The 14,214-nt window shown below is 51.3% G+C and overlaps 1 protein-coding gene across 2 annotated transcripts in view; it reads left to right on the top strand.

Annotated features, from left to right (window-relative positions):
- LMX1A (LIM homeobox transcription factor 1 alpha) overlaps positions 1-14,006 on the top strand; it is a 43,067-nt gene extending 29,061 nt beyond the window's left edge. For both annotated transcript variants that reach the window (XM_054384290.1, XM_054384291.1), the window contains exons 3-8: positions 7,311-7,543; positions 12,787-12,956; positions 13,087-13,164; positions 13,253-13,322; positions 13,444-13,614; positions 13,846-14,006. In XM_054384290.1, the coding sequence (XP_054240265.1) occupies positions 7,311-7,543; positions 12,787-12,956; positions 13,087-13,164; positions 13,253-13,322; positions 13,444-13,614; positions 13,846-14,006 (883 nt within the window). The remainder of the gene's footprint in view (positions 1-7,310; positions 7,544-12,786; positions 12,957-13,086; positions 13,165-13,252; positions 13,323-13,443; positions 13,615-13,845) is intronic.
- The last annotated feature ends 208 nt before the right edge of the window (positions 14,007-14,214 follow it).

Raw genomic sequence — 14,214 nt, 5'->3', positions numbered from 1 at the left:
TACTACATGCTGTAATGGAGGCAGGAGGGAGACAGAAAAAGCAGCAGCCTTTAGGGAAATGGGGAAGAAAATCAGCATTTTGGTCTTATTCTTGAGGCCTTACCCAGGAGGTCACTTTCTGGCTGCTTCTGAAGTCAATAGAGGATTTTTATCAGACACTCCAAGGGCCTCAAGGCGACCCAGAGCCATCAGCTCCTGTAAGACCTTGCTGGTGAAAGTCTTGTTAGTATGTGCTTGACCAGAAATGGAGCAACTTAATGCAGCCTTTGAAGCTGTGTACTTGCCTGACCCTTTGTTTTGGTATAAGGAAGGCTTGGGGGTTGCCAGTGTATTTTGGCAGTGTCTGTTTGCTGGGAGGGCTTCATTTGTCTGTTTGTTTAACCTTATCATTCTGGCAGTGCCCCTACATGTCCTGACATGGTCTCTAGAGGGTCTGGGGCATGTCAAGTGACCACTTCTGGACCTTGTCCAGGAGGCAGTGATGAAGGTGCTCTTTCCAGTGAAGTCTCAGATGGTTCACGTGCAGCAGAAGTAGAGTTAAAGAGCCTGTCATCAACACCCTCTTCCTCTGCTGCCCCGTTTTCTGCTTTGCCCCCATTTCATCAGTGTGTCCCTTGTCACTAGTGTGTCTGCCACAGCACCAGGCTCCAGGAGGGGACAAGGGACCTGCTTAGGTGCTCTCATCGGGGTGGGAGCTTGTTTAGGGAAGCTCCTGCAGGATGCTCACACATGGACCCACGTCCAAAGCCTCTGAGGTTCTTGGTCAGGGTTGTCTGTGCCCTGGTTGTCCCCAGAGACCAACTCTGCATTTGAAAGCAAGTTGTGCTTGTTGCCATCCACTGCTGTGATGGGCTTTTCAAGGTGTGGAGGGTTGGGATGTGCAGCAGAGTGGGATGCTGGATAGAGAAGGGCCACTGCATTTGGAGCCTGCATTAGGTGAAGGACAGTGAACATCACGGCTCTGATGCTTCACTTCCCTTCCTCACTTTCCCTGCTCTCTTGGAGGACAGAGCTACCACTCAACCACTGAGGGGTGGATTTGTGAGAGCCCAAGGTTTGGCTTTTTGGACTCCCCATCCCTGGTTGCCTGCAGCAGCTCAGCAGGACCCCAGGAAGAGCTGGCACCTTGGGGTTGCAGAGGAGAGCTCACATCAGCCTCCAGAGTGACATAAGCCTGTTTCAGCCTGGTTGCCATGTCCCCTCAAAGTGTCAGAAAACGCATTCAGGCAGCAGGAATGAGAAGGGCTTGAGCAGAGGGGGGAAGGGAGGAGAAGGGAAATTAAAAGAAAAAAAAGGGGAAACACCACTTGCTGCAAAGTGAGTGAATTCTCCAATAAACCCGAATCTGCTGAGAATACATTTTACAAACATGCAGCCAAGTTGGCCGCTTTTGTTTGGGCGTTTGTTAAGCATTAACTAAAGAATGCCATGGTCCAGCCTGCTCGGTGTGAAACCTAATTCTCCCCCTTTCTGGAGCCATGGCATGGAGTGCTCAATTTTTTTCTCTCTGTAGGACTGCAGCCTTCTGGTACTCCAGCCAAAAAACACTCATATTTTAGCAAGCTTAGCCCCGGCCCCGTTGCCAGGCAGTAAAGCGAACACTTGTCTGCCTCAGGGGGAGGGAGCTGTGAAACTAGGAAGGGTCAGGAAAACAGCCCTGGAGAAAACATCCCTTCACTATCCCACCAGAGAGCTCTCCAAGGACTTGGGGTGCACAGGCAGGGAAGATGAGGACAGCTGTGGGTGCTTTCCTCTATCAGTCTGGGAGCCTAGAGACCTGGGGTGAGTTTGGAGATTCCTGGGAGTGTTAGTTCTAGGTTGGCCTCTGAAATGTTCTCCTCATGCCCAGGACATACCAGCCTGCTTGCTGCAGTGATGAGTCAGACTCAGCCCTTTCCTAGTTGCTCCCACAGCCTTGGAACCCCTCCTGCTGTGGTTGCAGGTCCTTGTGGTCCCCCTGTGGCTGTGGCCAGAGAATGCCCTCACAGGCACCATGCACCGGGGGACCATCCATTCTCCCTTTCTGCCCAGCCACAGTCCATGCCCTCTGCCTCACCCCACAAGGGCCAGAGAGGGGGACAGGGTGACATGAGCCCAGCAGCAGCAGGACAGCAACTTGTTCCCAAGGCATGAATGCAGGGTTGACAGTGACTGGCATTTTTCCACTACCAGCCCATTGAGGACCTGGTGTTGCTGTTCTCTCTTCCGACAAGTGACAGTGAGTGAGAAGATGAGCTGGTGCCAAGACAACTCAATCTGGTATCTTTGTTCCCTACAAAGAAAGCCTTGCAGCTCGCTGCCAGCACCCGTTGCCGACCTCCTCATGCAAGTCTTGTGCATGGCAGCTGGCATGCCCCCATGCCAGGGTCATGGTTCTGGTGGGGGGGTCATGGCTTTGGTCTCCAGAAAGCCATTGGTGGTGATGGCTGTGAGCATGGCTGGGCTGGAACTCCCTGTATGGGTTAGCTGGTATCTGCTCAGTCTCCCTGTAGGCCATGGTGAGAGCAGGAGCTGATGTGGTCAGGTATCTGCACTGAGGTGCTGGAAAACTCAGCATCCCTGTGGATGCATCTGCTGTGAGCTTCCCTGGCAGGGAGGCCACTTTATGGGGACCCAGCGCCATTGGTGCCTGCCCCAGCCCTCAACCCGGGTCACCAGGGGTTACTCTTGCCTGTCTCACCGCATCCCAGGGCCAGGCTGGTGAGGACAGGGAGGAGAGCAGAGCTGCCTTGCCTTGCCCACTGCACGGCGTTTGAGATGTGTCCGTCAGCATTCAATATCAGCGTCCCTGCCCCGCCGGCCCCTCCCCGGGGAGGCTCCGAGGGGCCGCCTTTGTATGCGGCACACGCAGGCAGGCAGCAGCCGGGAAGCGCCCGTCAATCAAGGCCCCTTTCAGCCTGTCACCTCTAAATAAAGGGAGAAAGAGGAGGTGGTGGCTCTGATGGGAATCTGGGGTTGCCCACGCTGCTCCCCCTCCATCAGTGCCCTGGGATAGGATGTGCTCCCCAGAGGTGGCTTCAACCATGTGTCAAAATTTCTAGGTTTCAGCGATGCTGTGTGGATGAGACCTGCTGGAGGTCTGGGTTGGCATTCTCAAGGTAAAGGAATTGTGTGAAGAAGTGAGAAGACATCCCCATATCCCAGAGGAAAGGGGATATCTGTAATGCTGGCTAGTTCATTCGGGGGTCTTCCAGTAGAAATGCTTCATTTTTGGCCACGACAAAATATTTTGTTTCAAGACTTCCCTTGAAATTCGCCACCACTACCTTTCTGTTCAAAACTGCAGATTGTCATCTCAAAAAGGACCTAAATTTAAACAAAATAAAATGAAAGTGATGCAAGTTAATCAGCAGACTTAATGTCAGAAACAAGAAGTGTGTGCTATGCAAAAATTGTATCACTGTATTTTTGTTTCAGGTCTTCCCGAGTTGAGTGGGTTTGGTTTGATTTACAAATGCTCACTGGCAGCACTTTGATGAGGTTTTCCTTGAGCTGCCCACGGCAGGCTGGGTTTCCATCAAGCATCACGTTGCTGAGTGGGTAACCACGGCCATGTCCTTCCCTGTGCTGGCCAGCTCCATGCGTGGTTAGACAAACCCAAAGGCTGCCAGACAGGTCTGATTTAGCTTTTGAACCTCAGGCTATGGAGGAAAAATAAAATCTGCCAAGAATTAAAGCCCACAACATCCCAACGATGGCAGAAATGAAGGTGCTCCTGTTGCAATTTAGAGGTTGGTAATTTGTTCTTGTTTTAAAACCTGTTGAAGTCTCTGGGCAGGGTCTGTCCTTCTTCTCTGCTGTGTAGCCCTCCCTTAAAGAAATGTAATCACAAAGTCCCGTTTGCAGCTGCAGGGAGGCACAAAGAGGGGAGAAAAGATGGCATTTACTCTGTAGCCTGCTGCTTGCAGCTGGGGGTGGAGGGGAGATGGGCACAGAGCTGAAGATCCCAGAGGTGGAGAAAAACATGTTCAGATCCAGGCTGGCGTGTTGTGCTTAGGCAAAAATGTTAAATTGCTAGATCTGGTGCTGGCAGCAAATTTTTCTTCAGAAAGGAAAACACCCAACTGGTGTTTCAGCTGGGTTATCCATGCAGGTGTTATCCCTGATGGAATTATCCTATGTGAGGCTACCCCAAACCAGAGTTATTCCTGAATGGGATGATCTGTGCATGGGATTATCCACACATGGGGTTTTCCATGCATGGATTTATTCTTCTGGGGTTATCTGTGTGAGCAGTTATCCATGCATGTTCTTTCTCCCCAGCCCATGTGGAGATGCTGGTACTGTCCAGGTCTGGTCCATGGCTATAGACAGCTGGGAAATCAGAGATACTTTTTACGCTCCCCTATTACTCTGTGTGTTTGGCTGCAGTTTACGTGCCTGTGGCTTTTTAGTGCCTAAAATCTGGGTTTATTGTGGAACTCTTTACAGTGTCATATTAAGGAAGAGATTTTTATGGGGATTTTTCTGTCTCATGTTGCCCAGGGATGGGAGAGTCCCACACCAGGCAGTGACTGGTCCATCTGACATCCCTCAGTGGGAGCTGTTGGGGACTCAGCAGTTTGGAAACAAAGTCATTTATTCAGTGACCTAAGCATGGCTTTAAGTGTTGAACATGGGGCAGCCATTTACCTAAATCTCACACCTTCCTGTTTTGCAACAATCTTTGGGCTTAGAAACATCCATCGCTGGGCTGATGCTGCTGTGTCTAACTGGCAAAGGTTTATGGCTCTCTAATCAGTGCCCTGGAAATTGAGAATTTGGGCACACACATTTGTAAAGATTAGATAACAGTAAGGTAATAGCTTATCAATATTTTATTAGTGAGAGCAGTTAGCAATCCCAACAAGTAGGGCTTAAACGTCATTTACACAGGATGGAGAATGTGTTACCAGATGAATACAAATGGCCTCCACTTTGACATAAAAGAGATATAATTAAAGGCAAAATGACTACAGAAATATTAACACAAGCCTGCTTTTCTCCATGCTGGAAAAATGACCCTTCAGCAGAGATGCTTTCAAGGGAATATACATACCTCTCCTCCCAGGGCAGTCACAAAGACATACATCTTTGAGACAGACAGTTGGATGCAAACCTGGGAAATTAAAGTTGGATGTAGAGAAACAAAAGCCACTAACAGCATTATCTGGAATTAAAAAACTCCCCGACCTCCGCCTTTTATTTGATGAATTTTTGCTTTCTGTAGTGATGGTAGTGTTTTATAAAAGCTTTATAACCCCCCTTACCTGCTTTTTGGGGAATACTATAATTTGTTGAGTGTGCCTAGGATTTGAATGGCTTGGGGAGAATGATTCACCCCATCCCTTTGGGAAAAGCTGTGAGTGAGCCAGCATAGCCCACATGCTGGCATGAAGCATGTGCAAGAGGACCCCAGTGTGGGAGGGAGCTGAAGACAATGAAATGGGCTATGATTGGGAGCCCTATTCCAAACCCTTCATGCCCTTGACACCCAGCCACAAAGGCTGGCAGGCACTGTTGGTGGGTGGCACGTCTGGTGGGCAGATGTTTGCCTCTGGATCTTGGTGCAACTAAAGCAGTGAAAGAAAAGGTGAAATGAAGCCAGGCTTGGGGTTTCCTGGGAGGAGGGGCTGCACGTGCCTGCACCTTTGCTGCTGGTAACTTCTGCTCATCAGCACCTCTTGGGAGCTACCTTGGGGCACAAAGCCACACATGTGCCTCACTCTGTCCCCATCTCTTTGTTTTATGGGCTGTTGGGCTCATCACAAAAAACATTTTCCAATTATCCTTGTTTTCTGATAGTTTTGCTGCGAGGGTTTTGCATGCATCTGGTCCTGTCTTTGTTGGAATGGGGCTGACTCAACAATTTTCCTCTGTGGTTTTTTTGTAGCAGCTCAAGAAAAGAGAACATATTGAAAGCCCACTGGTGGCTGCAAAGCTACCCTTCCCCTCCCCATCCCCACAGACCCTGGCCTCAAAGGTCTTCCTGAGGATAATACATGGAATGGGGACTGTAGCGGTAGGAGCTCTCTGGGGCTGGTGGAAGGCTGGATGCTGTGCTCCCCACACAGGTCCCTGGGGCATCCCTGGGGCTGGGACAGGGGTGATGCTCGGAGATAACCTCTGCAGGATGTGTGCTGACTTCTGCCTTCTCTTTCTGGGCCAAAGTCATGAAGACAGGGGAATAATAATGTCCAGTTCCCACAGACATTTAGGACAGGGCTGGGTAAGCAGTGATGTTTTTTTTCTCTATGGGGCCCGAGCCAAAACTACAGATATCTGGGGGGTCACAAAGAGCTTCTGATTTAGTACCTTCAAAGGTCTGTATTGGGGAAAACATCTTATTCACCAAAAGTCCAGCCCAGGGTTCAGCTCCAGGTGCCTTCAAGTCCTCTCAAGCCAACACTGATGCCAGTGCCTCCACTCTGCTCACCTCAGCGTCCCTGACTGTAAATCATTGATCAAGCTGCTGAGCTGAGAACGTTTACAGTCAGAGAAAGAAAGGCTCTGTTTCACCCAAAAGTGTTATTGCTGTGTCGTTATTAATGACATTTAAGAACAATGCCAGTGAGAACTCTAGAATTAGGGATGCTTCAAACACTGTTACATCAATGCCAAGGAACAAGCTGAGCTTTTTCTTTTCCTTTTAGAACATCAAGCCTTCAATCTGTCACTAGCCTTAACTTAATCTGATGGCATGGAGATTTTTATAATGTATTGGACATTTATGATGTGTTTGGCAACCAGGAACGTGGCTGTTCCAATGAACTAAGCCAGAGTGATGGAGCGGTTTGTGGGTGACCATCAGCACAGGTGCTTTCTGCAGATGCTTGCTGAGAGGCATGGATGGGCTTGCCAGCCCCATTGCCATCTCTAGCATCTCCTTATGTCTGGGTATGATACAGATAGACACATAGGCTTGGCTTGATAAAACTCATGAAAATATGGTAAATCTTACGGTGGTGGTAGCTGGATTGTTGTGTTTGAAGCCTCTTTGCTTTTCACCCAGAGTGTCATGACTTTGGAATCTTTGCCCGTTAACCACACTCATGGTAAGAACGTGGTAACAGGTCAACCAAAAATACTGAAGCTGACTCAGAGGCAGCATCCCCCACGGTCATGGGGCAAGCTTGCAGCACATTCTGTGTCACTGTGGGATGTCAGCAGCACTGTGCCCAATGCCTCAATGTAATCAAAGCACCAGCGAGGTGCCAATACCTGCCTCCCACCAAGGGTGCAACATCCCTTGTCCCCAATGCCGTGCCGCCTGCCAGGTACAGCCACAGTGCTGCCAGGTGTCCCATCAAGGTCTCCTCTTGCTCCCCCAGGCTCTTTGCAGTGAAGTGTGCCGGGTGCCTGGAGGCCATCGCTCCCAGCGAGCTGGTGATGCGTGCCCAGAAGAGCGTCTACCACCTGCGGTGCTTCTGTTGCTGCGTCTGCGAGCGGCGCCTGCAGAAGGGCGACGAGTTTGTGCTGAAGGAAGGGCAGCTCCTCTGTAAGGGCGACTACGAGAAGGAGCGGGAGCTGCTGAGCTTGGTGAGCCCGGCTCTGTCGGATTCTGGTAAGGGGCCGCCCGTGCCCGGCGTCTCCCTGGCTGGTCCTACCCTGAGGCCCCAGCCAGTGCGGTGGGGTCTGGAGGCAAGGTTCAGGCTTGATGCCTTAAGCATCAACAGGAAAAACTCTGTAAATGCTGTTGCGTTCTCCAACCTCGGTGGCAAGGGCATGAGCGGGGACCTTGGCAGCAGAGGGGCTGCAGCGATGGAAGATGTTCTGGGGAACATCCCATCTCCTTAGGCTTATTTCTGGAAGGGTTTGTGCTCCTGGCCTGTGCAGGACACTAGCACCGCGTCCCAAGGGGTGTACAGCCTTGCCAGGTGCAGGAGGGATGGCCATACTGGCTGAAGGTGAAATCTTCCACCTCCTTGCCTGGGGAGGTGGTGGAGTCACTGTCCCTGGAGGTGCTTAAGGTGAGACTGGATGAGGAACTTAATGCCATGGTTTAGTTGATTAGATGGTGTTGGGTGATAGGTTGAACTTCATAATCTCAAAGGTCTCTTCCAACCTTGTTAATTCTGTGATTCTGTAATTCTGTGAAACAGAGGAACTGCCCCTAGTGAAAGAGAGTTTTCTAACTAAAAAAAAAAAAAAAAAACCAAACCACAACATTATGGTCCCAAGCATTCCAGTGACTATCTTGGACTAAACCTCCTGTGATGCTCCCCTGTATCTCATCATTCCTGCCTGTGACTCTGGAAAGACTGAGTGCAAGAAGTGAGCCACTTCTTCTGTGGCCACCCTTTTTCATAGCAAAGGGAAACTGAGGCATAGGGCTAAGACATGAGCTGGCAGCAGGGAGCCTGCAAATCTTGTGCCCTCAAAAGCTTCTGGCCAGACCAGACTGCAGACCCAGCATGGTGACTCTCTGAGGACACCATAAAGCCAAGGGGAGGCTGCAAGAGGGGTGGTACCATGGCTAGAGGTGATCAAGGGGATGGCATCCTGCTGCAGGCAGGGGGTCATTGCTGGATCAGGTTACCCAGAGCATCAGAGCAATGTTAAAATATGTATCTACAGTCAATGCAAATCAAATCTGAATGTTTCCCAGGATGACAAATTTAGTAAGAAAGCCCAGCAGTGGGGGCTGGGGGAGGGGGGGTTGGGAATGATCTCCTAGCAGAAATCTTCATGTTAACATTGTCCTCACAGAGCCCAGCTCCTCTCAAAGCTGTGCAGCCCCATGCCATGTGCCTGGGTCACTGGGTCCTCTTAAACAGCAGCATCAGGGGAAGATCTGCTCTGTGGGGAGAAGGATTTTCCTTTGAAATGCTGTGTTCAGGGAAGAGCTGTGGGGAGCCTGTCTGGTCCCTGCTACAGCCAAGCACTGGGTTAAAAAAACAACATAGAAATCAGCATTATAGCCCATTTAGGAGGGGGTGGTTGGGGTGTGAGGCAGGGCAGGTCATTGGTATGGAAAAGCTGCACAGGCAATGCTGCAACTGGGAGAAGGTGCATGGGGGATCAGAGATGGTTTTAGCAGAGATGGAACAAAAGTTGCCCAAAGCCTCTCTCTTCAGTGTGGTGCTCCTCTGCAGCGAGAGCTTGGCTGGTTTGCAGCACTGCCTGTGCCTGGCTCTGTCCAAGCTCTGCAACCCCTCTTGCTTGACACAAAAAATCCTCTCCCCAGATAGCAGTAATGATATTTAAAAAATAAAGAGTGAGGCCATGGGAGGAGGTGGCTGGAGTGGGATGGTGAGTGATGGCCCAACACTGGAGGATGGAGAGGCAGGAAAGCAGCCGGATCCAATACAATGGCGCTGGCTCTTGTCTTAGCCCTGGGAAAGTCCTTAGTTGATTGAAGAATTACTATTTTTTCCTTCTGGGATGTGCAAACTCTTTCAGTTAAAATAGGAATCACTGAGGAGATGTCATGCAGCAAAATAACTGAATTAGCCACAACGGTTTGGATTTATTCCTAGTAGAGGAAAAGGGCAGTTTGAGAAAGGTTGGGGAGCGTTTCCTCCCTAGCGACTAATTGACCTGTGGTCCAGCCCTGCTGCCAAGGGCTCTGGCCAAACCAAGAGCTTCGACTTCAAAACCTCATGGGGAAAGACTTATTTTGGTGGAAACTCCAGCTGAGGCCTAAGGGATGCAAAAGGCTAGTGTAGGGGTCAAAAAGGCATGGCAACTCCTTGATTAGTTGGAAACCTGACTCAAAGCCCCTGGCAGCCCCTGACCTAGGCGAGTCTCAGCCCTTCCCATCTCCCTGCACAATGCATAGTTTAACCCAACCACTGTCCCTACCAGGTTTTGATTGCCACCAATAATTTGTCTTGGGATGTCATATGGCTCTGGAGACAGTAGCATGGTGGAGTCCAGCCTAGGTGCATTTCCACATGGATACTTAGCATGATACAGTTTTTCCCCACACTGGAGACCCCCACCACCATGCCAGAGGAGGCACTGGGGTGTCCCCAGTCTAACACCAGTCCTGGATGCCCTTAGAATCATAGAATCATTAAGGCTGAAAAAGACCTCTAAGGTCATCAAGTCCAACCGTCAGCCCAACACTATCATGACCACTAAACCATGTCCCAAAGTGCCATGTCATAGAATCATAGTTGGAAAAGACCTCTGAGATCAGAAGGTGTCCCTGCTCACTGCAGGGCAGTTGGACAAGATGACCTTTGAGGGTCTTTTCCAAGCCAATAAAGTCTGTGAGTCCTCAAGCCCAAACTTGATCATCAACCCAACGCCGCCATGCCTACTACAACATGTCCCTTCAGCAGCAGCATGCGATCTGCTTGTTCAGCTTCTCCCCTGTCCCCCCCTCACTGCTTTGAAGCCTCCCCTCCCCTCCCTCCCCCCTGGCTGCCGCACACCAAAGGCCACTTTATGAGAAAGCATAGATAAAAAGCGAGCCATATGTTGTCTGTAATCTCCCAAACCCTCGCTTCAATTACTGCCTCCCCCGCGCCTCCGCCGCCCAGCCTGAGTAAACAAGCCCCTCTGAAAGAGGACCCCATTTTCCAATTAAAAGCGTCCTAACGTTTCTCCTCTCCCTAAATCCTCCGGAGCGAGGAATGTCCTGGCCCTGACGATGGGATGTGGGCTCGGCGGGTCGGACCGAGGGCAGGCTGCACAATATCCATCACCCCGGCCCCTTCCCAGGTGACGTCAGGGGCAGCCCCAGACACTCATTAATTTCTCCCCCCTCCTTGGTGGGGAAAGGCTTGAAAGGGAGAGTTAATTAAAAGTAATACCCCGCCAAATCCGGCTTCACTTTTCCTTCTTTCCCTTTGACACTGGGAGGGATTTGGAGAGCAGGTGTTGGAGGGGAGGGCTTCTGGGAGGGGGGGAAGGGGGGACTGCTCTGACTGGGTTTTTCTCCTTGGTATGGGTTTGGAGCATCATTTGTTTGATGGAGTCCATAAGCCTCTGGCTCCCCCATGTTGGGCTCTGCCTGTCCCAAACTGGAGGGGACTGAGATGTTCACCTCATGTTAGGGTACTGAGAGATTCGAGCATTGAAATGTTTCCATTGGTTGACAGTCTTCCTCCCAACATTTGTAAAAATCTCCACCCTTCCAGTAAAATGAATTCCCTCAGGTTGCAGGGAAGTAGGTGGCCCCATGAAGCAGAGATTCTACTTTTGCTGGCATTGAGAAGGAGGCAGCAGCAGCTGCTGCCCAGCCCCATTAACCATTAGAGACTCCACACCTTGGGGTCCTCAGTGCTAGGACCCTCAAACTTACTGCATTGCTGTGTCCCTTGCACCAGCACATGCGAGAAGGCAGCAGTTTGTCTTTCCCATCGCTGCTGCTGCTACCATGGGCTTGCTGTGGATGTGCCATGAGTGAGCAGCAGAAAAGCTCTGGCTCCCAGGATACACACCCAACTTCAAGCTCTTTTGAGATCACCAACGTGAAAGTTTCTCCCTGACCCAGTTTTCCCAGCCCTTGCTATGGGGAAGATCTCTGTATTGGCTGGTGAGCCCAGGATAGAGCCCAGCAGCATGGAAGGAAAAGGTGTAACTGGTACCCGAGAGTATCCTTCCTCCTCTGCTGCAATAACTGCCTCCCCTCACCCCAGGGATCTGCTCCTGCCTTTTCCCATTCCCAGCTGGGTTGCCATTGGATTTGGACTTTCCTAATGTGTGTGATCCACAATGAGTTCTTGCGATGGGGTCCTAACTGACCTGCTTTTGCCATGAATTACTCTGAGCCAGGCTCACACGCCCTTGTGCATCCCCATTTCCCAGACATGCAGCAGCTCTGGGATGGCAGTGCAGCCTTGCAATCTGCATCAAACCAGCACCTCAGCTCCATTACCAGTTCCCAAATGGATGGTGGAGAAGCTTTCTGGAAAAGGCTGTAAGTGGTTTGTGGGAAGGACCTGTGATGTCAGACCTGCCACATCTATCTGAGCAATCAAGGTCATCAACATGGTGGTGATGCAGTAAATGAGGAGGTTTGGTAAGCTGCTTGCTTTCCCAAAGCATCTCCAGCCTGGTGGCTCTGAGCAACAGGGCATCAGGGAGAGACACACCAGTGCCTGGGAACATAACGGAGCAGCACATTGCAGCCAGTACCCAAGGGATGAAGCTTGAAGCAGCCTGGGCTTCTGTTCAGGGAGTTGTAAAACTCAATGAAAGGGAGAAAATATAAGCAAAAAACCCGTGCCACTTATATTTGTGATTAAAATTCTGTGCTCTAAAAGGAGTTGACTTCCACGGTAGGACAAATCAGGAGGAGTTTGTGAGGTCTTGACTAAGACATTGCCCTCTCTGAGCATCTCTGTCTACCCTGACCTCCACCAGCCTGGGCTGTCTGGGCAGAGGAACCAGATGACTGGTCCCCAGCTGTGCTGGAGGACAGCCCCAGGGACACAGAGGTCCTCGATGGCTGCTGTCCCCTCACATGAATGTAAGCTGCATGCTGCTGTCCAGATATGGCCCCAGAAGTGGCCTGGCAGGAAATCCCTGTGGAGCAGGCAGAGATTTGGGTCTGATGAAGGGAAAATCAGGTGTCCCAGGGTTTCACATTACAGCTGCTTGGCTGTTGGGGAAAAGAAGAACCAAAAAGCACATCTGCTGTCTGAGCAACCACACACCATGTGTCACAGCACCTCTGCCCACATCTGAGCTGCCATGGGGTAACCAGCCCCAAGCCTCAGCTCCTCACACTCACAAGTAGAGCTCCACCAACATCAGCTTGTTTTCACTCCCTCAGATTATTTTGGACATGCTGGAAAATGATATGCACTACCTGTTGTCTGTAAAGGACCTGCTCTGGTTTTCTCCCCTTAGGCAAAAGCGATGATGAGGACAGCATCTGCAAAATGGGCCAAGCCTCAGGGAAGGGCACTGAGGATGGGAAGGATCACAAGCGGCCCAAGAGACCCCGGACAATCCTGACCACGCAGCAGCGGAGAGCATTCAAGGCATCGTTTGAGGTCTCCTCCAAGCCCTGCAGGAAGGTATGGGGAGAAGGTCCCATCGTCAACCGTCTCCAGCTCCTGGGGGTGTCCTAGATGCTGGGCAAGGACTTTGTCCCCTCCTAAAGTTCCTCAGAAAGCTGAGTGGGCCACTGTCATTTCTTTCCCCAAGGTACGGGAGACACTGGCAGCTGAGACAGGGCTGAGTGTCCGTGTGGTGCAGGTCTGGTTTCAGAACCAGCGAGCAAAGGTGGGTACCAGGGGCTGGGGCTCTCCTCCCTCCTTGCTTTGGCTGGGAGATGATTTCACCCCATTTTTAACTCTTCTTCTTTGGCCAGATGAAGAAGCTTGCCAGGAGACAGCAGCAGCAGCAACAGGATCAGCAAAATACGCAGCGACTGAGCTCAGGTACCACTCCGGCACACAGCTCCCCTCATCCTCAAAGTTGGAGCCATTTCAGGGCTTCCCAAAGGACCCCCCCCCGAATACAGCAGCCCAACTGTGCCAATGACTTGCTCTTGTCTTCCAGCCCAGACGAATGGCAGTGGCAGCACCGGCCTAGAGGGGATGCTGAACCCCTACACCACTCTGCCACCCCCCCAGCAGCTGCTGGGCATGGAGCAAAGTGTCTACAGCTCCGATCCCTTCCGGCAAGGGCTCACCCCGCCCCAGATGCCCGGAGACCACATGCATCCCTATGGTAAGGCTTCAGGGTTTGGCTCTTGCCTTCTCTTTTTTGAAGAGATGCTGGGATGTATTGGTGGGGCTGTGTGGTGGGGGCATGCTTGAGGGTGCAGTGATTTCTGGGAAGACAGTGGTCCCCTTCCTCCTGAATCCTTACACTGCAAAAGTCGGGAGTACTGGACACTGTCAAGGTACTGGAGAAGAAAGCAAGCTCTGAAGCTCTTCTGCACTTTCCCTGCTTCCCAAGGTGCTGAGCCCCTCTTCCATGACTTGGATAGCGATGATACCTCACTGAGCAACCTGGGCGACTGCTTCCTCCCCACGGCGGATGCGGGACCGCTCCAGGCACGAGTGGGGAACCCCATCGACCACCTCTACTCCATGCAGAACTCCTACTTCACCTCCTGAGTATGGAGTGGTCCCCGGCATGGGACAGCTGATGCCACCACGCTGCCCCAGGAGGGGGTCCTGAGCCTGCGGGGTTGGGAGGGAGAGAGGAGCGACACTGCTGGGATGCTGTCAAACAATATATTGTAGCTTGGGATTCCCAAGGAGCGAGTTAAGTTATGGGTTGCATAGTTTCATGTTTCTTTTAGGAGTCTAGGATTAAGGACAG

This window comes from Indicator indicator, chromosome 10 (genome assembly GCF_027791375.1).
Source record: "Indicator indicator isolate 239-I01 chromosome 10, UM_Iind_1.1, whole genome shotgun sequence".
In the NCBI taxonomy this organism is placed as follows: Eukaryota; Metazoa; Chordata; class Aves; order Piciformes; family Indicatoridae; genus Indicator; species Indicator indicator.
This window is presented reverse-complemented; position numbering and strand designations above follow the sequence as displayed.